This window comes from Phalacrocorax carbo, chromosome 24, assembly GCF_963921805.1.
Source record: "Phalacrocorax carbo chromosome 24, bPhaCar2.1, whole genome shotgun sequence".
Taxonomy (NCBI): Eukaryota; Metazoa; Chordata; class Aves; order Suliformes; family Phalacrocoracidae; genus Phalacrocorax; species Phalacrocorax carbo.
Genome location: NC_087536.1, coordinates 5,946,350 through 5,970,306, shown reverse-complemented (window position 1 = coordinate 5,970,306; position 23,957 = coordinate 5,946,350). Strand labels below are relative to the sequence as shown.

General features: G+C 52.9%; 3 protein-coding genes across 9 annotated transcripts; 1 reads left to right on the top strand and 2 right to left on the bottom strand.

Moving 5' to 3' along the window:
* Positions 1-71: 71 nt before the first annotated feature.
* Positions 72-22,963, top strand: TTI2 (TELO2 interacting protein 2). Of its 7 annotated transcripts, none has more exons than XR_010376211.1 (10): positions 72-938; positions 1,211-1,397; positions 1,890-1,982; positions 2,356-2,540; positions 2,629-2,772; positions 3,339-3,501; positions 3,790-3,897; positions 9,436-9,579; positions 12,935-13,057; positions 22,741-22,963. XR_010376211.1 is itself a non-coding variant. In XM_009505130.2 (7 exons), exons 1-7 carry the CDS (start codon positions 286-288, stop codon positions 3,868-3,870), a joined length of 1,506 nt encoding a protein of 501 aa, XP_009503425.2. In that variant the 5' UTR covers positions 72-285; the 3' UTR covers positions 3,871-3,925. The 7 variants fall into 7 exon arrangements, 1 of the variants encoding a protein (XP_009503425.2); XR_010376214.1 differs by lacking the exon at positions 22,741-22,963 and adding an exon at positions 18,624-18,764; XR_010376213.1 differs by lacking the exon at positions 22,741-22,963 and adding an exon at positions 17,700-17,861.
* Positions 3,893-7,394, bottom strand: MAK16 (MAK16 homolog). Its single transcript, XM_064472714.1, has 10 exons — positions 7,311-7,394; positions 6,853-6,902; positions 6,546-6,655; positions 6,325-6,389; positions 6,065-6,216; positions 5,720-5,774; positions 5,557-5,631; positions 5,087-5,197; positions 4,788-4,844; positions 3,893-4,507 (listed from the first exon to the last, which is right to left on the bottom strand). Exons 1-10 carry the CDS (start codon positions 7,323-7,325, stop codon positions 4,322-4,324), a joined length of 876 nt encoding a protein of 291 aa, XP_064328784.1. The 5' UTR covers positions 7,326-7,394; the 3' UTR covers positions 3,893-4,321.
* On the bottom strand, positions 10,093-17,981 carry SLC18A1 (solute carrier family 18 member A1). Its single transcript, XM_064472717.1, has 15 exons — positions 17,853-17,981; positions 17,274-17,634; positions 16,573-16,631; positions 16,223-16,306; positions 15,840-15,932; positions 15,439-15,528; positions 14,445-14,488; positions 14,224-14,284; positions 13,990-14,085; positions 12,129-12,207; positions 11,958-12,009; positions 11,682-11,745; positions 11,462-11,581; positions 11,123-11,256; positions 10,093-10,811 (listed from the first exon to the last, which is right to left on the bottom strand). Exons 1-15 carry the CDS (start codon positions 17,974-17,976, stop codon positions 10,698-10,700), a joined length of 1,575 nt encoding a protein of 524 aa, XP_064328787.1. The 5' UTR covers positions 17,977-17,981; the 3' UTR covers positions 10,093-10,697.
* Positions 22,964-23,957: the final 994 nt, after the last annotated feature.

Here is a 23,957-nt window from a genome sequence, read left to right as displayed (position 1 = left end):
ACCCATGCTAATTTATTCTCATAGTGTCACGCCCCCAGCCGCCACCTTTACGGCAAAGTTGGGATTTTGCGACAGCGGCGCGGTTTGCGGCGGCGGCCGGGGTAGATGGTCGCCCGTTACTTTGAGGCGACCCGGGGCGCTCCTCGCACGGCGCCGCTGCCTGCGGCCAGCACGGGCACGTGTGTGTGAAGGCGTGCGTGGGGGTGTGTGTTAAGGGGGGTTTAGAGTGGGGGAGGTCACGCCGCAGGGTAGGAAGCGGCCCCGGGGTGCGGCCCCGGCCAGGCCATGGAGCTCAGCGGCCTTGTGCGAGCCCTGGGGTCGGAGGGGCCGCGGGACGGGTCGCAGCCGCCCCACGCTGTCCCGCCGGCCGAGCAAGTCCTGCTCCAGGTCGGGCTGCTGCTCTCCGAGGGGGCCGGCGGCGCCGCCAAGGCCGGTGTGGTCAGAGACCTGGGAGCGCTGGTCCAGGCTGCGGACTGCCGGTGGCTGTTCGGAGGCCTGAGCCCCGCCACGCTGGGTGAGGTGGTGGCTGCGCTGAACGGCTACGCAGCACCCCCAAAGCAGGAGCAAGATGCCGCGGATCTCCCCGGTAAGGACAGCGCGTACGCTGCCACGGCCGAGAGAGCGGCGGAGGTTGGCGCCGTGTTTCTACACCTGCTTGCGAAGCTGGAAGCTGCCAAGACCCAGGAGTCTCTGGGCGTCCCCGTGATGGGTCCAATCCTGTGCCGTGTGATGGGGCCCATCTACATCTTTGCCGCAACGCATATTACGGAGCAGCCCTGGACAAACGTGAGGTCTCAGTCGGTGGCGCAGGAGCTGCTGGTGCTGCTGCCTCAGGCCGCAGGCTGCGGGTCAGTGGCTGAATTCCTTCGGGGAAAGAATGAAAATGAGGAAGGAAGATTTGCAGCAGTGATGGGGCTCCTGAAAGAGGAGTTAACCAAGTGAGTAGGAAGGGGAGAGTGGTGACTGAGAGGGTGGTGTGTTTGGCTGGTCTCTACGTAGGAAATACTGGAAACTTTGGGGAACCTGTGTGAGCTCAGGCATCACAAGATATTCAACAATAAATATGGGGCAAGAGCTTTATCAATACCCCAGTGATGGAAGGCTGGAGGGGGGATCAGTCAGAGCTTATTGTCAGCTGCGAGGCCCAGATGCGTAAGAGATGAGCGTTAATTACTTCCAGTGTTCACTGAGCTTATGTTTATATTTCCAGAGACACTTGGAAGCGTAACCCTGCCACAAAGTTTGTGTTCTCCTGGACGCTGCCGCATGTCACCCGGCCCTGGCTTAGCCATCACCTGGAGCGTGTCCTCCCTCCGTCGCTGCTCATCTCGGATGACTACCGGGAGGAGAATAAAATCCTGGGTGTGCGCTGCCTACACCACATCATTCTCAACGTGGTGAGGGATTTGAGAAATTAGATCCCTTCCTGGGTGTTGCTGGAAGGAAGGGTGGGTTGGATACCTGTTAGGATTCCTAACTTGTAATCCTGGTTCTGCTGTTAACATTGCAACTCTGCTCCGTGCTGTCCCTGTGTGTTTAAATACATGCAGTTCTTATACCTGTTATGCTAAGGAAACAATCACTTTGCCACCTTTTGAACTCAGCCAGTTTGCATATCGGCCTGACAGTGGTTTGCAGAGCAGGATATTAAAGTAATGCCAGTGGAACTGCAGCCGGGGAGGCAAAGCAAAGCGGCTGCTCCTGTGCGTAGCAGGGTTTAACCTGCATTTATTATGGCTCCCGCTTTCTTGTAAGCAGTGTTCCTAATGCACAGTATGTGCATGGGTTGTTTTCATAAGACCTGGGCTTGTGAAGGCCGCTCTCTTTTGTTAGGTTAAGCGGGTGCTGAATGTGATGCACAGCAATAATGTTCTGTTCTCTTGTTGCAGCCAGCTGCTGATCTGTGCCAGTTCAACAGGGCTCAGGTCGTGTACCATGCCCTTTACAACCATCTCTATTCGCGAGAGGCCCCTCTCATTCAGGTAGGACAGCAGAAGGTCACTTTAATCTGCCTGTGGCATTGCGTATCAGCCCTACGAGGGATAGCCAGTGTGAGGAGGCGGAATCCCCTTCCTTGCAGACAGTCCAGTCAGGCCATTACTAGCTGATGCCCATGGCCAGGAGACAAAGTAACTCAATAGACTTCAGGAAAATCTCAAAGTGGAGAGAAGACCTCTCACCTCCTGTCCCCTTTCAGGTGACAGCCTTGCTGAAGAGGGCGGTAACAGGTAGAAGTGGTTGGGTATGTCAGGTGAACTGCAGCAGCTGTGGGTGGTCAGCGGGGTTGGAAGTTGCTGGTGTTTTGGAGAGAACACCAGCAGGATTGCCCACGTTTACTGTCTCACACCGAACCAGGCAGTACTGCTGTGCCTGCTAGACTTGCTGCCCATCCTGGAGAGGGCCCAGCGGCAGCAGAAGCAGGCCAGACCAACCGCGCCCTGCGATGAGGTGCTGCAGCTGGTTCTGACCCACATGGAGGCAGAGCATCGCCTTGCGCTGCGGCGGGTGTACGCCAGGACCCTGCCTGCCTTTGTGCAGAGGTGAGAGCAGCAACTGCAGCCCTGCGGGGACTTACTTTGGCCTTGGTTTATATGTCCCGTCTCAGCCTGTGTTTCTTCGTGTCGGCAGGCTTGGCATCCTGATAGCGCGGCACCTGAAAAGGCTGGAGCGAGTTATCCTGGGGTACCTGGAAGTCTGTGATGGCCCCGAGGAAGAAGCTCGACTGGGAATACTGGAGACACTGCAACGCACCATAGAGCACGCTTGGCCCAGGTACTGGTCTGGGTGCGAAGGATGCTGTAGAAAGCATATCCTGAATGCTGTCCCTCTTTTGGAGCCAAAGTTACTGTTGCTTGAGGAAAAGGCCCGGAAGTCTTAATGGAGAAATCCGTCATGGGGTGGAATCACTGGCATTACTGCTTTGCCGAAAAACCTAGCCCAAAAGTTAAGCTGGGTCCTCATCATTTTGATCTGACTCTGCCTGTTCTAGAAGCATCAGCTTGGCTAAAAACTAAATCTGTGTTCTTTGCAGAGAGCAGAACTATGGAGTAAGCCCTGTGCTGCAAATTAGGCTGCCCAATAAGAGGCATTCATGATACACCCTCTCTGTGTGCAGGGCCTGTCCCCTCCCTCTGGTGGGCATACTGACCGAGGCAGCTTCTCCAGCCTCAGCGCTGAAGCAGTTGCTCGCCTTAGCTCAGCTACAGCCCTGCTCCGCACATAAATGGCAACTAGCGGCTCCTGCCTCAAGTGCCTCGGAGCTGCTAAGTGAGGCTGTGCTTTCCCCTGGCTTGCGAAAAGGATTGAGAATAAGGCACGGTTGCTGTTTCCCTTTGCAGAATGCCGTGCAGACTCCCTGTGCTCCTCAAAGCCCTGCTGAAGATGATCTGGGATGTACACACTGACCAAGGCTCAACGCCAGAGCCGGTAAAAGCCACCTTGCTCCAGAGCGCCACGGAGTGCCTCATCCTGCTGGATCGGTGCTCTGAAGGGCAAGTGAAGGTGAGCCAGGGACCCAGCACTGCTTCGCCTCCGATCCCGTCCCCCTTGGCAGGGGTAGCACGCTGTACCCAAGAGCCCCCTTGCTTCCTCAGCCCAGCAGTGTTTTGAAAGCATCCATTTCTACCGACCTCAACATTAGTACTTGATTGATAAGTACCTTGGTACATACTGACAGGCATCTATATATGCTTTGTATAATTCTCTTTCCAACAGATAGCTGGGAGAGGGTTGATAACACCATAAATCTGTGTGCCGAGGCACTGGAAATTGCTGCTTTGCTCGTTTCAGGTCCTGCTGGCAGGCGTGTACAGCAGCTGTGAGGAGAACCGCGTACGGGAATGCATCAGGAAAGTGCAGGAGAACACGTGAGGCGTGGCTGATCCCACCCCGCTTTTTGTACAGTAAAAGTTTTTATTTATTTAAAGTTACTGTCTTTCTCATCCCACTCCTGTTAGCCCCGTACCTCCCCCTGACAAGACACACTGGTGTGCTCACCTAGCCACCCGCGGGCTTCTCCTGCTTTAGAACGAAGCAGCAGTGCCCCCCGGGCCAGGAGCCTCCCTGCAGCGCAGTCCAAGCTGAGCCGCGCGTGGCTGTAGAGAAGGTGGGGAGTCGTCTTCCCTAAAACTGTGCTTCCCGCAAGAGTGGTACGCACTTGCGGCAATTGCCAGGGGTCAGGACAGGAACCCTTCTTCTCTTAAAGAAAATTAATAATTAGAATATTGAAAAAAGAGTAATTTGAGGGTCCCGCATGGAGTGGCGAAAGCTGGAAGGAGTTCTAGTGACGGATCTGAGTACAAAACGCGAGTTCAGGGAGGAGTCAGGCTGCTTTTGTTTTGGTGGCTGGCTCTGTTTCTTCTTCATACTCTATTTCAATGTAGGGACGTTTTCTTCTGGCTGGTCCTTTCAGGGGAGTTTTCCCCTTAGATTTGGAGCGAGAGGCTTTCTGCTCTTCTTCTTCCTCTTCCTGCTCCTCTTCACTACTTGTCTCCAACTTATCCATGTCCTGAGAAGGAAAGATGAGAGTGATGTCAAAGCACGCTGTGTAACTAAACCTCCTCTTTCTGCAAAATTATCTCATGTATCTGATTCCACTTTATAATTCCTGGCTCCAGGCTGTCTAGCCGGAGGAGTTGGGGTGTAGTGGGTACAGGGCAGTCTGACTGTATCATTATGTCCACAAATCTGATTTTACTGGCTCTTATCCCATCACCAGAGACGCTAAGAGGGTGGAGGTTACTTTCAAACAGCTCAGCCTGACAGTTCGGACCTGGTGCTTCACCTACCTCGAAGTCACTGAGGTCACTGTCGTCTGCTTCCACAAACTCTCTTTTATCCGTGTCCTGTAAGAAATGAAGTCAGCTGCTAGTACGTGCCCGCTGAGCACAGTACAGTGTCACAACCCGCAGTGGAAGAGCCATCGAGGCCACCCCTTGCACACACGCGCTTCTTTTCGAGTTCACCTCTCCTAATCTGTTCCTCTCACCCCAACATTCACACTACAACGCCCAGCGTGCAGGTGAATTAGAGGTGCTGCACCAGGCCAGGGAAGGATTAACTGCGGTGCTGTGCCTGAAAGCATTACCTCTTCATCTTCCTCTTCATTCTCTGCGTCGGACTCGCTCTCGCTTTCTGCATCTTGCTGTTGCAGAGCTTTGTCAAAGGCGTGGATGGGGAAGTTGTAAATGTCTCCGTACTGAAAGGGAAAACGTGGATTTTCTGAGAGTCGCAGGAGGAAGACAGCTGTTGGTGGTGGGCTCATCTAAACCCTCTGGGCTGCACGGAGGCAGTGTCAACCTAGGGTGGAATTGTGGCTCAGCCCCTTCCCTAGCTCCGAAGCACCCACTCCTGTACAGAAAACAAGGGGGTCCGTGTTTTGGGGGAGCAAGTCCTCCAGCCTCTTGCAAAGCCACTCGAAGGGCAGCACGCAGTCGTCCCCTACCCCCCAACCCGGGCGATGCTCCTCTTTCACACCAACGCCCGCGTCCCTCCCTGGAGGGCCAGAGGGCAGCAGGCGCAGTTTTACTGCTGTGCTCTGAAGGCAGCGATCCTTACTGTGTCCTGCTTCAGTCTTTCCAGTAATTCCTTCTCAATGGCGTTATCCAGCTGAGCAGCGATCAAGGCTTTCTCCTAATGGAGTGAAGAGGAGCTGTGTCAGTTCAAAAGATGGGTGGAACAGAAGCAATAGACAGGAGATGACATGAAAGAGTGGTTTTACCTCTCTTCTCTTCTCTCGCCTTTCAATCTTCCTGCGTAAAGGAACGAGCTTCCTCCTACAGGGAGCAAGAGCCAGTTAGTGAATCTGCCACCCTCTTGTGTAGCAGATGAGCAAAAGCTCATTCAGGGTGTCAACCAGCAGCTGCATCACTAGAAACGTGGCTGCAACTAGTTTAAGTGCATTTATACAAGCAGACCACGCTGCAGCTGCATCCATTTCAGCCAGGTTCATTTATGAGCCTGCCAAAGCCTCGGGAAAACAGCTTGGGGCGCGAGGGCTGTGAGCGCAGCCAGCGACAGCGGCTCGATAAGCCAAGCCGTGATCGCTCTTAGTCGTGTCACTCACTGGCGCTTGAGCGTCAGCTTCCGGATGCGGATGAGGTACTGCGTGATCTTGGTGAATCGCTGCTTGCATTTGTGTCGGATGAACCGTGGCCAGTAGATGAGGTTCTCGTCTATCTCCTCCAGTGCCTTCTCGTAGTTCTTGCTGAGCAGGACCTGGAGTGGGGCAAGGGTTGAGCTGGGGAGCGGCAACAAAGCGGGGACACGTCGCTCCCTGGTTAGGTGGGAGCACGCTTGGTTAGAGGTCCACTCTCCTTAACTCACCCGTTCCCAGAGTCGACGGGGAAAAGCTGCCCGTTCTATCGTCTTCATGTACAGGTAACACCGCCCTAAAGCAGAGAGGAACGCGGTGAGCCCCGGAGGGAAACGCCAGAGCGTGCCCCGGACAGCGGGACAGGGCTCAGAGCTGGGGTGCCCGCAGGTGTAGGTACTGCCCCCCTCCCCACCACCCGAAGGGGTGTTCGCTGCAGCTGCGGGACTCTCACCCTTTTCCTCCCTGACGGTGGCATACTGGCTGTTCGCCAGCGGGCAGGAGGAGCGGTTGCACAGACCCGTCAGGTTATACTCATTGCGGCAGAAATTCTGTGTTTTTGTCCTAGAAAGTAAAAAAAATGAGATAAAGGGGAACAGAAGGAGCGCCCCACGGCACGCCCTGCCCCTTGCAGCTGCCCACGTCGCCCTCCGTGCCTGTCACGGGTGACCGTAAGGATGAGGGGAATGCACTGGGGCCTGAGGGGCACCCACATTTCTGTCCCCCTGCGCCCCGTGGACCACCCCCCTGTGCAAACTCACGTTATCTTGTAGGAGCAGAACTGCCTGTTTCCCAGTGTGTCCCAGACAACCTGTGAGGACAAACAGCGGGTGACACAGACTGCCACCACTCACCCAGCGCCCTGTCAGCCCCCTGGCTCCTGCAGCCCCCGGTGAGGGTCTAAAAGGGGGACACCCTACAAAAATGGGGTCCCCTCTCTGCGTCCCACTGTGAGGAAGGGCGCAGGGCAACAAGAAGCGGAGGGACACCACATCTCCCGCTGCCATGTTGCCATTTACAGCCCCCCCCGGGTCTATCTGCCCCCCAAACTCCTCGGGATGGGGGGGGGGACCCCAACGCCACGTGGTGGGTTTGGCGGGGAATGGGGGACGCGCCCCAGCCGGACGCAACCGACAGAGCGGCGGGGCGGGCGCTGATTGGCTGCGGCGCGGCCGCCTGGCGGCGGGGCGGACGGAACCGAATCAACCGGCGGACTCACGTCGTCCGAGTGCATGGTGGCGGCGGAGGCGGCGGCGGCGGCCTAGAGCGCCGCCATGGCCGGAAGGGGCGGGGCGAGGCGAGGTCTCGCGAGAGCGGAGGGGCCTGAGGGGAGGGGAAGGGCGGGGCTGGGCCTGTCATGGCGGCGCGGCCCGGCCAGGGGCTGTCAGGGCGGGGAAATAGAAATAAACCCGTGTCCCGGCGCTGGCCGAACCGTGTGTCCTTGTATCCTCCCTGAGGCATTGGTGTGGCCGCAGGAGGGGTCCGGCTTTGGGCCGCCTCTCCTCTATCGTTCGTCTGCGCTGTTGGCCGTAGGAAATGGCAGCGGCCTCGGTGAGGGAGGGGACGAGCCATTTCGTCAGCTGCTCCCCACAGAGACCCACGGGGTTTAATTTGGCACCGTAAAAGCTGTGAGGGAAACGTTTGTCTGCAGATTCTCCCCGTTGCCTCTGCAGATTCTCCCCGTTGCCTCCACAGCTGCTAAGGCCCGACTTGCCTCCCTCCGGCTTCCCGAGGTGCAGAGCTATTTTATATGTTTTATGTAAACCTATAGAGAGAGAGCCATTTTGCTGTTTATATCACTCTTAACAATGAATTTTTTTCAGTAGGGTGGGTAAAAAATCAGGTTGTTCAATGCAAAGATTATGGCCTGGTTCTTCACTCGGAGCAGAGAAACTCCATCAATGTCATTAGCGCTGCAAAGAAGTTATTAAATGAAGCAGATGTGGATGGTGAAGCGTGGCTGGGTGAGGTGCCTAGGGGGGGGTTGGCTGGCGAGGAGCCCACCGTGCAGGGATATGCCCACCGTGCAGGGATGAGCCCACCGTGCAGGGATGAGCCCCCTGTGCAGGGATGAGCCCTCCGTGCAGGGATATGCCCACTGTGCAGGGATGAGCCCTCCGTGCAGGGATGAGCCCTCCGTGCAGGGATATGCCCACTGTGCAGGGATATGCCCTCCGTGCAGGGATATGCCCACTGTGCAGGGATGAGCCCTCTGTGCAGGGATATGCCTGCGGTGCAGGGATATGCCCACCGTGCAGGGATATGCCCACCGTGCAGGGATGAGCCCACCGTGCAGGGATGAGCCCTCCGTGCAGGGATGAGCCCCCTGTGCAGGGATATGCCCACGGTGCAGGGATGAGCCCTCCGTGCAGGGATGAGCCCACCGTGCAGGGATATGCCCACGGTGCAGGGATGAGCCCTCCGTGCAGGGATGAGCCCACCGTGCAGGGATATGCCCACGGTGCAGGGATGAGCCCTCCGTGCAGGGATGAGCCCACCGTGCAGGGATATGCCCACCGTGCAGGGATGAGCCCTCCGTGCAGGGATGAGCCCACCGTGCAGGGATATGCCCACGGTGCAGGGATGAGCCCTCCGTGCAGGGATATGCCCACCGTGCAGGGATGAGCCCACCGTGCAGGGATATGCCCACCGTGCAGGGATATGCCCACCGTGCAGGGATGAGCCCTCCGTGCAGGGATATGCCCACGGTGCAGGGATGAGCCCTCCGTGCAGGGATGAGCCCTCCGTGCAGGGATATGCCCACCGTGCAGGGATGAGCCCTCCGTGCAGGGATGAGCCCACCGTGCAGGGATATGCCCACGGTGCAGGGATGAGCCCACCGTGCAGGGATATGCCCACTGTGCAGGGATGAGCCCTCCGTGCAGGGATGAGCCCCCTGTGCAGGGATCGGCAGCTCCTCTCCTTCCCTGATGCTCGCAGGGGGTGGGTTTCCAGAGCAACCAGCCACCGGGTCCGCAGAGGGGTTTAGTGTTAATATTTAACTGGGAGGTGTGCTGCGGAGGTGTGAATACATCCCCAAAATAGAACAGCTTGCATTTTTTCCTTCCGTCACGGAAAGCAAATGCATTTTTCCTTTTATTCTTGGCGAAGCAGGGAAACAGGTGGAAGATAAAAATAACCAGTTTTTGAGAAGAGGCTTAGCATTAGTCATATCCAGTCAGCCTCAGAAATATAATTTCATCTTGTATGTGCAAAGCGAGGGGCAATGGGCCCACGGTGGATGCAGGATTGCTTGACAATCGCCATTTATGACCTTTGGTAATGAGTCATAAGGTACCAAATCTTGATGAATTGTTATTATCCTCCTGTTTCCCTGCTGGCAGGCGCATCTGCATTGTGCTGCTTGGGCTCCGGAGCAGTGAATCATCTGTCCTTTCTGGCAAGTGAAATGGCTGCGCGTTACACAACGGCTCATTCAAGACAGAGATGAGTTTATATAAACTGCCAACAGTGGAACCAGAGAAGCTGTAAGTTTGAGGTTTCACTGGAAAAAACGAGATTACGGGAATTTCTCTGATACTTATAAAATTAATTTGGTACCTCTGTTACTTCACTCCCTCTCTCTTACTTAACTGTAACATACTTTTACAGACCATTATACTCAATAATTATTGTTAACAGTGCAGCTGCTCTCTTTCTAAACTTGTGGCCGGGAAATTGCAAAAGGGCAATTAAACCCATCTATGGTACTTCTCGTTGCAGTGGGCCAGGACCATGGGCACAGCCCGTTGCCCCATCTCAGCTGAGGGGCAGGGATTTTTAACAACGCTCTGTCCCTTACAGTCACAAGGGATGTAACTAGCTTTGTTGGCTGAGTCTAAGAGTCTAAAACTGCTTTTGACCTTATTTCTACCTGAATTTCTCAGAGCTCTTCAAATCAATGAATTCATTTAATGGGTGGTGGAAGGGACACACAAGCAGCCATAAGAAGCACATAAAGCTCTGCCGAGATTGCAAGGAGTGCTCGTTTGTAACTGTCGGAGGAGGAGCGTGGAGCACGCTAGCGGTGCAGTGACACCTTTATTGCCTGGCAGTGACGCAGATGGGCAGTGCCCTGTTGTTACAGAAGCGATTCATGCTGGGGATTATAACAGAATTCTGGAGAAAGAAATCTCCCAAAGCTGATGCTGCTGATTTAATTCTCATTCTCTCCGTTGCTTCTTTTTCAAGAACAGTATGCGCTTTAAAGACGTTAACAAATGCCGCTGGACTCGACTGGGAGAGGTGTTGGTATGACCCCCTACTGCGTGGGTGGGCTGTGCCCAAGACAATATCGTTCTGCGGGACAGGATAATATGTTTCTTCCGTCTTGCAACCTTTTTTTTTTTTTAAGATGAGATGTAGTGAATTTGCGTAACTTGCCTAGAAGCCAGGCAGCGAATGGGTGGCTTAACTAAACGGATAGAGCCTCCAAATCCTGGGTCTCGGCTCCCTGCTGCGCATTGCATTGCCAAGAGGACAGCCCAGCAATGCAGCCTGTGTCCACCCTGCACCCACAAGTCTTTGGGGAGGCTGGGTCATTCTGGGGTGCTAATGCATCCATGCCTGTAGACGTAATGCTAGCTTCACAACGTCCTGGCGCTTGCTAGTCCGCGTTTTCTGCCTCCACGTCGCTGTCGTCTGTGAGAGGGAAGTCGCGCAGGGTTTTCTGGGCAGTGTGGCTTTTGGTTTGCATGGGGCATTCCTGGGTTAAGATTGCCTGCGGAAGGGAGAGGAGAAATCATGCTTTAGTAAAAATGGGGATTAATTTGACTAGTTAACAGGAGTGTTACAGCTTTTAGGGAAAGCATCCAACAACTTTTGGCCAGGGAGTATGAGATAGGAGTTAGGGAAAGGACCACAGCTCTAAACTTTTCTGGTTTTATTGTGTGTTTTTGTCTCTTTTTTGAGGGCAGAGTAAAGCCCAAAAGAGAAGACACAACCCCTGGCAAATTTATTCTAACAGCCCCCCAAAATCTCTGGGTGATCGCTCCCTTATACTTTAAGGGAATAAAGTATACTTAAACTCACAATCTTCTCCTCTTTAGTGGGAGGGTTGCGCAGGTACCAGCAGAGAGGAGCGTAAGCGATGTTGATAACTCCAATGATGACCATCAGCCAGGGAAACCCAATAGCTCTGACAACCGCACCGCCTGTGGAGGGACCTGCAAAATTAAAAATGATAAAAGGCTGAGATGATAGAGAGCGAAAGGTGCCTTTCCAGTCTGGAGGGGGTCTGTGAATCTGCGGTGAGCAGGTTGCGGACTTGGTGCCAGTTGCTTGCACTGAACACTGGGTGGAGGAGAGGGAGCGATAAACCGCGTGAGGGGGACACAGTGCGTCATCCCGTGGGTAGGAGCTCATCCATACCAATCGCAAAGCCCATGCAGAAGGCGACGTCAGCTATGGCGTAGACGTTGCCGTAGACAGAGGTGTGGCGAAGATCCACGAGGTAACCCATGATCGGCATCATTGAGGAGTCCACCATTCCTGCCCAAAGCAAGGAGGACCTCATTAGTCATCACCTGCGAGGGCAGTGGCAAGAGCTGCGTCCGAGCTGTGCTGCACAGCCCAAACACTGACAGCTTACCTATGGCAAAGCCAAGCCCACCGTTTGGGCCAATCAGCCCGTAAATGTTTTTGGCCAGAGGTACCTTTGAGAGAGGAGCGAGAGAACATGTGAACAAGGGCAGAAGAGCTGTGTGAGTCGTGAAGGTGTAACATAGATCTGCAAAACTGATACTCATGTGCCACCACTGAGCATCTACTGACGGCCGGGCACGTAACCCTGCTTCAGTCCTATCACCCGCGCTGCCCCTGCTGATTCTGCTACAGAAGGGTCTCGAAATTGTCTTGTGCTACTTACACAAAGGAGGCTAATTCCCACTACCGCCATGCCGATCAGGGAGCACAGCCACCTGCAACGAGGCCGCAGTTAGGAGGGGGCAGATGTTCTCGGTATGCACAGCACTGTGAGTGTAACTTGTGCTGAAAGCAGAGGGCTGGGTTGAGCTGCAAACTCTCACATTCCACTTACCGGCCCATTTTGTTAGCCAGAATCCCGAAGAGATTGGTGCCGATGAGGTAGGATATGCTGGCAGGGAGGAACGCCATCCCTGAGAGAGAGAGAATTAAAAAACCGTGTGTCATCCCCAAGCAAATACAGGGGATTTGCAAAATTATTCACTAACTGCGTCTCTCATTTGGAGAATATCGTGAGGTGGGCAAGGCACATGAATGTCCAGCGCCCGTGCTGGGGATGCCTCTCATGCAGCGGTGCTTCTCCGTGTCCGCCACTGCCACTGCTCCGTGTCACGGCTGCGCCGTTGCTCCCTGCCCTGTAGAAGTGTGGGGATCTTTCTCTGAAGGCAGAGAGAGGCATAGAAAGTGCGTTTACTTATTGATGGGGGGGAAACTGAGAGGCAGTGATTCACTCTGAGATCTGTGTGAATGATCTTGCACTAAATGCAGCACTTTTTTGTCCCCACTGCCTTAATAAACTCATCTTTCCTGTCATAGATTCTTCCTCTTCCACCTTTCTCCACTTGCCTTGTGCTTTTCGCTTACTAAATAAAGAGGAATAAAATAACTGCCTCAGTAAAAAGCTTAGGGATCATTATATAGTAAAATATTTGCACTGTTTGATGATTTACCAGTTGTTTATTTTTAATATACTCTCCTGCTGACTCAAAGTAAAACTGATCAGCTCCATTTCACTAAGACAACTTCCTTATTGAAACACACTGATTTATGTTTAATTTTCTCTCTTATCTTTCACAACTACAGAACACGGTTAATCCTGCAGGTTTAGTCCAAGCTCTTCTGTTTGTTTTTTTTCTCCAGCGTGATGAGAGTGGGCAAACCGAAGCATAGAGATAAAGAAGTGCCTTGAGGTCATGAGAGCTTGTGAGATGGGTGGCGTGCAGTTGAACTGTTGTCTAAATCCAGACTGCTCTCAAATCTCAGGTACTTGAAAATCTGGTTAATATATTGGGATTTTCTTTGATGTCTGCTGACTTCTGGGTCCTGCTAAGTCACCTCAAAGGCTCCCCTTGAGTTCAGTGGCAATGGGAGCAGCCCCAAGTGCATTTCTCACCCTATGACACTTGTGGTTCCAAGCACCTACACTGTCCCTTCTCCCCACTGCCCAAATCCTTGGGATGCTGCTTTACGCGCGCCCGTCCTCGCTCAGTCACTTGCCCTCAAGAAGCATCGTAGGCTCTTATCGGGATGGATGCTTCTGCCTTACCAGAGGATAACTCAATCAGGAGCTCTCGCAGCCCTCCTGCTCCCAGGCTGCAATTCAATTTGGGATCTAAGTGTAGCCTGGGGCACCCCCCGCGTCATTCCTCAGCCAATCGGGTTTTATAACAGTTAGTTTTTATTTTTGTAGCAAACACAGACACGGTTATCTTCATATCACATTTTCTAGGCAGCTGGTAATTAGCACGTACCATCCTGTCCTGCCTGGGACTCTCTAAATGGCCTTGTTTTACTCAGAGCTGCCTCTGCAAAACCCATCTGGCTGCCACGGTTTCAGCCCAGCACGATACCATTATCTGCCCTGCAGAAGACGGGATTTGACAGGCTTCCCGTGCACGAAATAGCCTTTCTTCCACCGTTATTGCTCTTGTGGGGAGTCTGATTCCATACAATTTTTTCAATAATGGAGAAAAGCACATTGTATAGCTACCACTAAGGACATTTTCAGCTGAAATTGGAGCAACACGCAGCCTGGGATCACTCACCCTGTGCGGGTGAGGCTGTATGTTTTCTTCTTTTTTAGAATGATATAAGAGATTATTCAATCCATCCCGCAGCGCCAAAGCGGGACCGGTTCTAGCTGAACTATATCAAGCAGCTGTTCAGGAGTGAGGGCTGCAAAGCACGGCACCTACCTAGCTGCCATTTCGGGGAGCACATGGTTTGCATCATCCAGATGGGCAAGGTGGGCTCGAGCATGGCCACCCCCATGTTGGAGAAGCAGAGGGCACCTGACGGGGTCAAAAGGGAGAAATGCTCTATTTTAGCCACCTTCTGCTGCTGTTTCAAGCATGCACGAGTGAATCTCTTTAATCATGAGACGCAGGCCCACAAAGAGGAGCGCGGCACGCACCGACATCCGCCTTTACCTGCAGCGATCAGGATGTAGGGGTCTCGCAGCAGGGTGGACACCGGCGTGCCTTTGGTGCTCTGCGGGGTGGCAAAGGGGGGGGTTACGTTGGCTGAGGGCCGCGCGTGCGTTCGTGCCTGGTCGGGGATGGGTGCCGGCACAGCCCTCCTCCCCGCGGAGCACCCGCTTCGCGCACGCCGCCCGGCACTGGCTCACGTGCACGCACACATCTGTACTCACCTCGGGGGAGATCTTAGAGGGCTGCAGTATGCAGAGCTGCAAAGCTGGGAAAAAACCACTGATGTTAGCTTACTTCTGGAGACAGCACCGCTTCAATCCGCATTTCCCTCTGGCTTTTCCTTCCAGCACCACCCCCTTCATCGGCAGAGCCCCCAGGGATGCAGTAACTGTGTTTGGGGACGTTGTTCAAGTGGGCAGAGGGAGAGGTGGGTCCCAGCCCTGCTCCCAGGGGCAGGAGCAGCAAAACTCCCTGAAGTGGACTGTGTTAGAAGTGTTTTGCCAACCCACGAAGCAGTCGAATATGCAAATGCTCTCAGTCAGGCTGCCAGCTGCCTGCTGGGGAGCCACAACTAGAGCATGACAGAAATTAGATGTGGAAAAGAATAGGATTAAAAAAGAAAGTTTCACATGTATGGGACCTACGTTTCATTTTCCAAAAGCTCTTACATGCTTCATTAAAGATGTCTTTGCATTACCAAGGCAAAGATGGTAACTGTGACTGTAATTTAATTAGCTTAATACTTCCCACTGAAAATGCACATTTCTGCTATCTATAACTTTGCCGTTACACTCTGAAGGCTCTCGTGGCCTGCATCTGTAATACAGCTATCGGAGAAAGAACAAGGATCACCATTTATCCTGGCAAAGTCTAATTCCTTTGTGGCACTGTGGTGAAGAGGCGTCAGACAAGCGTGCCTTTTACAAGGAATTCATGGTTCAAAGAGCTTTACTGAATGTGCTGTTCAAGCCAGTAAAGCAATCAAGGGGTTTATTAAGTAATGAAGGACTAATTCTTACTATATTGCTATGTCATGCATCTGGTGGTAGAAAACATATGATTTAGCAATAACAGAATAACCAGTGCTGATGAGATCACCCATGTCATATTAATCTGCCTTCACACAAGCCTTGTGAGATTCCTCCTGAAACATCTGCATTTAAATCTTTTCCCATGGGTTTTTTTGAGGGAGGCTTAAACCATTTGGCTTCTCACCTCCATCCAAGAGGGCGAGGAACGCCAGGACCAGGAAGGGAGATGATTTCCCCACGAACTCATACATCACGCTCCCAAAGGGGGCCCCGACTGCAAGGGAAAGGCTGCGTCACACAGTGGCAGTGCTGCCATCCCCAGCACCTGGGCAGCAGCGCTTGGCTCCTGCTGCCGTGGTTCTCTGAATCCCCCGGCGGGTTTGGTGAAGGTGGTGGGAAGGTGTCGGGGTCAGCGGGAAGTGGCCGCAGGCAGTGAGTGGGGGGAGGGAGGAGGACGGGCCAGCCATGCCCGCGGATGTGTCCAGGGAATGGGCACAGCCAGGGAGGTGGAAGCTGCAGGTGATGGCCGACAAGGGTCTGGAGATGCCGTTGATTTACACCCTGCTGGGAGCAAGGTTTCCTTACTCAGCACGCCCAAGGCCAAGCCTCCAAGAGCAATCCCCATCGCGTTGCCCCTCTCGAAGTCATCTGTGTACACGCTGGCCAGCATGCCCAAGCCTGGGAGCAGAGAGAAAGCAGAGGCCACGTGAGGCTGGTTGGTACCATGGTGGTGGGGCTCCTCTCTGAAAGCAGACACGGCTTTTGCGGGGGGTTTATGGGCTCGCCGCGTGGGCTGTGTGGGTGCACTGTCTGCACCAGCCAGGCGGGCGCAGCAAAGAGGAGAAGGAGTTTGAAGCCAAGGAAGGCACTCGGTTCATCCCTTCTGCTGATCGATCGTTCCTGAGATGCTAATTGAGCCCAGACAAGGGAAGCTAATGCTGAGACTAAGATGTAGTTAAAACATTTACCTGCGACGGATGAGAACGATGACCCAATGCCTTGGAGGGCTCGGGCGATGAACAGCAAGGTGTAGGTGCCTGAGAAAGCAAACACTGCGGAGGAAGGAGAGAGATGGCATCAGGCAGAACTGCAGACTGAGTATTAAAACCCTGCATAGGGTAAGAGAAGCCTCAGCTTGCACCGATTTGGGTGCTGGAGGGATCAGGGGGCCACTTGTCCTTTCTTGTCACCAGTTTTTGAGACCAGTTCCTCTGCTCTCGCTCCTTTCTCCTGCACGGGGACAGTGGTGCAGGCACAGACCAAAGTATTTTCTCCTGTGCTTCTGCGTATGAAGGGCAGGCGGAAGGGCAATACTCACTGACTGTGGAGAGGAACATGATGATGAATCCAATGAACATGGGGATGTGGTATCCTATCCTGGAAAGGGGAAAAAGAGGCACCATCTCAGGGAGATTCTTCATTCCAGGTTGATAACTGGTCTTGCTGCCCAGCCTTACCACACGGCGTCTCCTGAATGTGCGGATGTGCCCATGAGTGCTGTTCAAGGAAGCACCCCATGTCTAAGCGCCCCCAGACAACACTGTAAAGCACACCCAGAGGCATGGCTGTTTTGCCGACTCGTCTGCCCACCCAGACCGTGCGGAGGTGAGCCCAGTGCCCCTGGCACGTGTCTGCTAGAGACAAAGGTGGATTAAAACTCAGGGGCAGGCATCTGAACAACATCACATCCATAGCGGGGCGGGAATCTTTGTTTGATGGTTACTGGTATTAAATAGCATCTGTCTGCACCTGAGGAGAGCATTAGTGAGGCTTATGTTGTAATATAAACTTGCAAGCCATCTGTAGGCTTTTAGAAAAGGTAAAATTCATGCTTATTTTGATGCATATATTCTCCCCCTTGCTATTTTACTCACCGGTTCCTGTAATACTGTGATTGCAGGGGCTGCACATGTGCAGCACAGACCTTTACTGCTCAGCTAAGGGTGATTTCATTAGCAGGCAGGAGCTGCCTGTCCCTGAAGGGCTACACCCTGGTACAAACCCAGGTCTCTGACCTACCTGTTGGTCAGGAGGCCCACGGACGGGTTGACCAGAAGCTGTATGAGAGCCTTGGAAGCAAACAGCAGCCCCACACGGACGTTTTCCTGGGCGAGGAACTCCTCTCCCTCTGGGCAGCCGCTCGGCAGTGGTGGGCTGCTGGCAGGGGGCTGCGGCGGGCGGCTGCTCCCCATCCCCTTTGCCAGTTCTGCAGCGCTGGTGGAGCCCAAGACAGTCACCGTGGTATTGTCAAAATAGGAGAACATGGAGGAGAAAGGAGGAGTTTTCAAGGCTGGAGGAGCCGGCTCAGTCCAGGCTGGGGCAACAGAGCTGTTAGCACCTTCGTATTCTGTTGTATAAAGGAAGGTGGGGACAATCGGTACTGGAAGAAAAGCCAAGGAAGGGATTAGTTAGTAATTTTACTCCATTTTCTGGCTCGGCATGCAGCTGAATTGAATGGTGCTGGCTAGATGTCAGTGTCCTCCAAGCTCCCTGCACCCAGCCCTCCCCAGGGACCCTGCCGGCATCGACAGGAGACCGACCAAGGAGCCAAACCCCCGAGGCGCACCCGAAGAGCCCAGGGAGAGCCGCACACCATACCCACAACTGTCAGCAGCATGTTGTCCAGCAGCAGCGCGACGAACACCACCACCAGCACCAGCCTCCGCGACGCCCTGCCCGCCGCCAGCCATCGCCAGGGCACGCATTGGGCAGCCGGGGACATGGCCGAGAGCCTGCCTGGAGCTCACAGCCTGCGTCCTGCTGGCTCCTGGTCCTCAGGGCTGAAGGTCTCCTATGACCTGTAAAGAAAACACTCTGGGTTATGACCTCCCACAGCTCACAGCTTCTCCCTTGAGAAGGCAACTCCTGAGGTCACTTAGTGTCTGTGTCCTGCAAGAGCTGGGTGCTCTTCCCTAGGAGCTGGGACCACCAGCTTTGCTGTCAAGGACCATGGTTTTATCAAGCTTGCGTTTAAAGTTGCAGATGGAGTGCGCTCTAACCCATTACCATTCTACTGAGACATCTTGTACCTGCTTCAAGGGATCATTTAAGTCTTCTTCCAAAGACTCAAAGCACAAATCAAACCAGTAGCTTATCTGTGGTAATCTCTACATCTTTTATTCCATGTTTGTTCTTTGGAGATTAAATTAGGTCTCAAAGGAAATTCATTTACCTTACATGTCTTTTCATTTGACCTAATTGAAATGTCATGGCAAGATACAGGACTTAAAAGCCTAACATATGTGATTAAGATCAGAGCTTCAGAGGGATGGAGAGAAGATCGCTTGCTCGGTCACACTGAAAATATCAATCAGAAATTTGCACTAAACCGACCAAACAATTAGCCCTTTACTTTCTTATATCTCGTAGGCACTTCACAGACTAAGTGGCAAAACGGATGGAGCTGAGTCCAAACTATCACTCTTTCTAATACTCCTGTGGTTTCCTGAGATCCCAGCCAATGATATTTATCAATTTTTAATAAAAAGAACAAACTGTCCAAACCCTCTGTCATCGAATTTGAGTGCCACACAAGTCTGTTCTTTGGGAAACAGGGACGTACCTCCATGTAGTAGCAAAGACTAAATAATAGAATTAATGCAAGAGAAGATATATATATATATATATATATATATAAATTAGAGAGAGAACAAGTAAGGAAGCATAGACAAAAAGACCTGTAGACTAATGTAGCCCTTAGGTCTCAAGCCACAAACCCTGTCCCCTTCTCAGTGCAAACCTGTTGCGCAGAGCAGAGGAAAACGGACTCTTACCCTGGAGCGCATCTCGGTGCGAGGAGCCGGCTGCTGCTGCGGGAGGCGATGTGGTCTGCAGCTGCTGCTCCTGGAGGATTTATGATTACCTTTTATCAGAAGAGGATATGAGTGTCCCTCTTCCATGGAGATTTAATTGGAACCTCAAACAAGTTTCATTCAGCCCTGCAGCTCCCTCTGCGTCAGAGCAGGACTGTGGGGTGGGCTGAGGGGGATGAGGAGGAGAGGCAGGAGTTTTATCTGCAGCAAAGGCACCCGCTCTCCAGGCTTTCATCAACGCTTATCTCTCTCTGAGCACCTTAACTCTTGCCTGGGTCTGAGCACACCGACCACGCCGCCCTGGGACTGCACAGCCCTCTCCTCCGGGGGGGAAGCTTCTCTGCCCCATCGGTGGGTAGTTATGAGTGGCGGCGAGCGGGTTCATTGCTGGGAAGCGAGACTGGCATCATTAGATGGCCCTGGGAAATGCATTTATAAAATACATAATAGGCTAGGTCTTGGACTACTGTCCAGTGACTGATGGCCATTCTCTTGCTGCCTAACGCTGCTCGTCCTTGGTACGGCTGCCCTCGTTCCAACTGCGGCTCCACGTTACACATCCCGCAGTCAGACCAAGCGGATTTCACCAACGAGACCTGCAGCACCCCAGGGATTTTTGGTTAACTCCAAAACTCAGGGAGCACAATTTGACAACAGAGGGACATCGCATCAGTCACCGTTCCCTGCTCCCTTTGCATGTGTCTGTGCGTCACCACGGGCTGTATGTGTGTGTTTACCTCCCTGAGCCTGCAGATGTTGGCAGCGGGTGCTGGTGCGTGGGCTGGATGGGTGCGTGTTGCTGCCGCCACGTGCACCGGGCAGGTGGTGAAGGAGATGCATCAGCCAGCGAGTGAGGAAGGACTCGCTGTGTGGGTGGGGGAGGCTTCTGCAGGATACACAGCCGAAAAGGCAGCAGCTGGGGGTGTTGTGTGGAGGCTTTGCAGGGAGATCTGCGTTGCTTTACAGCCTGCAAAGGGAGGGAAAGGAGCTGCACATCCAACAATCCCCACCACAGGCAGTACCAGAGTCGCTGCTTCTCCCACGGGATGTGGTACAAGGGGCTCCCTCCAAAACATCCCTTTTTTTCCTTTATGTCCTTTTTCCCTTTTTATCCCAGTTTTTTATTTTATGTGCTGAATATTTTTAGCATTAGAAGGAAAACAAACAGAAAGAAAACTCTTCCTCAAAAGGAAAAGAGAAATATTTAGGTCACTGTGTCTCAGGCTGTGGGCTGGTCCATAGGATGCTGACAAGCTGCCTCTAGCTAGTCCACAGCATAGATCAGCTTTTCGGGATTTCCAAAATTATAAGTGTGATGGTAAGTGTTCATAGTGGACGGAAATAGCTTTAAGGCCAGAACGCACTGATCTGGCCCATGATTTCTGAGAGGTATGGGGGAATCTCGCCTCTCCCCTGGGTATCAAGAGGTTGTGTTCCCTCCACATCTGAGTTCTGCCCGTGCATGGGTGAGGTACTGCAAATGCCACTGAAAATGTGATATCTTTTCTTCCATCTTTTCTGTTTTCTTAAACTTTTGACACTTTGCTCCATGATTTCTTTTTTAAACCAAAACTGATACCATCATTCATTCAGGATACAGAGATTTACCTCAGAGAAAGAAAGTAAATCCTAAACATATTCACCTTTTCTCTGTCGGCACGTAAATCTGCCATTGAGGCCATTTATCTGGCTTCTGCATGGCCAAAAACTATTGCCAATAAGGTGAGATGAGTACATCCTACCAAGGAATTCCCTGGGTGTGCATTAGAGCAGAAGTTGAAGCCTTTAAATATATTTCATGAGCTGAGAATTGAATGTCTAGGCCTGGAAATTACTTTCTAAATATCTGCAAAGTAGACAGAGGATGAGCGGTGCAGCACTACCATCTACTGAGGGAGCTCAGAATTGCTCAGCTGTACCTTGGGCTCTGGACAGAAAATAATTCAGATTCTCCTTCAGGTGAGAGGGGACGTGTGGAGACAGTTATTATTTTTATTTTAATTTTATTTTTTTATTTTGTAGGCCCCAAGGTCAGGACACCGTCTCATTGGCAGCCCTAAGCAGCCGAAGGAGATTGCATTGTGTCACTTGCTTTGCAGAGATGATGGGAAAGCTTACTCAGATGTGCTTTGGAAGTATTTCCATCAGTCCGTCAGATTTTTCCAGGCAGTTCTCTTCGAGGTTTTCTTTTTTAACCATGATAAATGTTTGCCATGAATTTTTCTTTCAATAACCCTATGGGAAAAAAAAAAAATTACTACAATTTTCTTCCTGGCCAGACTGAGGTAGTAAAGCATAGTGAACATTTCTGATGTAATAAAAAGTATAGGAGAATTTATGGGCTGTCTCAAGGCCCAGCGTAGGATGTGGGCCTGAAAAATCACTGATAGCAAACCTCACGCCGTCTCCGCAGGCTGATTGCAATTCCGGTGAATTCAGCCGACAGCAGGCTTCGCTCGATGAGATTGCTCTCTGCTGCTGACTCACCTCAAAGGTGCAGTGAAATACATCCGCTGTGCAGCGAGGGCTCCTGCGTACCGGCACAAAGCAGCATCTTACAAAGCAGCGTGAGACAAATGGCTTATAGATGTAATATCGCCAGCGCGGGGTTGGGTGAACACAACAGCGTAAACACAGATTGGAACAGGCACCTGTAAAACCATACTTTGCTTTAAAGTCACTCTCCGCTAATATTTCCTTTACCAGAAGGTTTCCATTACCCGGCGCTGGAAGCGCTGCCCTGGCAGTGGCCGCTGCCTGTTGCCTTGTGCTCTCCTGCGGGCGAATTTGCATCATCCTCTCAAATGCTATGAACTGAATAAAAAGATTTAGAACACAAAATGGGCTCTTCTGAGCAATTGGAGTTTGCATCCCTGGGCCACCTTTTAGCCAGGCTTTGAATGCAGGTGGAAGCGGTTTGCAAAGCGGTGTGGGTTGAAGTAACCCTTGGGGCTGCCATTTAGCGAGTCCTGCTGGGTTGTATTTTGTTAAGTCCTTTTGACTATTAACGAACAGGAGAGCTCGGTAATGTGCTCAAGGTCATGTTACATTAGAAGGAGAGCTGAATCCTGGCCAAAGCCTTCCAGTTTTGTGTTTAATCCACTCGACGGCGTCGTCCCTTTGTCTGGGGATTATTTATTGTGTTTACTCCCTCCTTAGCCAAACAGTTTCTTGTGTGATAAGTTTGTGTTTGGGTTTTTTTCCATCCGTCTCACCAGTCCTTGGTACATTTTTGCTCCTCCGAACAAGCACAGAATTGCCAATATCTCTTTGAAAACATATTCCCCCGAAGTATTTCTAGTTTCAATGTAGAAGGAGATAGAATATTGATTTATAACATCAAATAATTCTGTCTCACTGCTAAGCGGGGAGGAGAATAAAGAGCAACTATTAAAATATAACATGTATGAAGAGATACATAGCCCATAAGGAAATAGAAGGTTGACAGACTAATGGTTTCCTGGAAAAAAGGTGTTTACAAATAACCCACTATCTTTTTAAAATGAAATTAAAGGTTTAGGGGGTAAGACAGCTCTCATTCTGTTCTTTAAACAACTGTACCAGTCAGCCCTTGATGTTTGAGTGTGCAGCATCAGAGCAAGTGGGGTGTTTCCAGTGACAGCCCTGTCTCATTGCCAGTTCGTACTTTATTTCTTATCTCCTGTCTCCCCTAGGCAGCTACTGCTACGCTCTCGGATCAAAGAGCTGGTTTAGATTGAAGCGGAGCCACGAAAACGCGGCTGAGGTACAAGGCCACCAAACCCCACTGCCGGAGCACTGCTGAGCCGGGGCTGGGACACCTGGGGGAGTCACCTGGGTGGGAGGCCAGGGCTCTGCTTTCCTTTTGCACCAGAATTGCTCCTTTTCTTGTCTTCTCAGCCATTTAACCCTTCTGTCAATCCATCAGTTAGCTCTCCTCTCCTCTCCTCTCCTCTCCTCTCCCTCTCCCTCTCCCTCTCCCTCTCCCTCTCCCTCTCCCTCTCCCTCTCCCTCTCCTCTCCTCTCCTCTCCTCTCCTCTCCTCTCCTCTCCTCTCCTCTCCTCTCCTCTCCTCTCCTCTCCTCTCCTCTCCTCTCCTCTCCTCTCCTCTCCTCTCCTCTCCTCTCCTCTCCTCTCCTCTCCTCTCCCTCTCCCTCTCCCTCTCCCTCTCCCTCTCCCTCTCCCTCTCCCTCTCCCTCTCCTCTCCTCTCCTCTCCTCTCCTCTCCTCTCCTCTCCTCTCCTCTCCTCTCCTCTCCTCTCCTCTCCTCTCCTCTCCCTCTCCCTCTCCCTCTCCCTCTCCCTCTCCCTCTCCCTCTCCCTCTCCTCTCCTCGTTTTATTCTTTCCTTTTCCTTCTGTTTCCTTTTCCCTTTTCCCCTTCAACCTTTTCCTTTTCCTTTTTTCCTTTTCCTTTTCCTTTTCTCCTTTTTTCCTTTTACTTTTCCTTTTCTCCTTTTCCTTTTTTTCCTTTTCCTTCTTCCTTTCTCCTTCCCCCTTCCCTTCCCCCTGCTCCTTACCCCAGCCCAAGTGCCCACGCCGGTGTGTCCCGCCCCCCCCCCCCGCTACCCCCTAGCACCCCATACCCACTCCCCCCCAGACCCCAGTAACCCGCCAGCACCCCGACCCCCACCCCCGGTGCCCCCCCAGCACCGCGATCCCACCCCCCCTGTGCCCCCCCCCAGCACCCCGACCCCCACCCCCGGTGCCCCCCCAGCACCCCGATCCCACCCCCCCTGTGCCCCCCCCCAGCACCCCGACCCCCACCCCCGGTGCCCCCCCCAGCACCCCGACCCCCACCCCCAGTGCCCCCCCCAGCACCCCGATCCCACCCCCCCCGTGCCCCCCCCAGCACCCCGACCCCCACCCCCGGTGCCCCCCCCAGCACCCCGGCCAGCTCCCGCCGCTCCCCCGCCC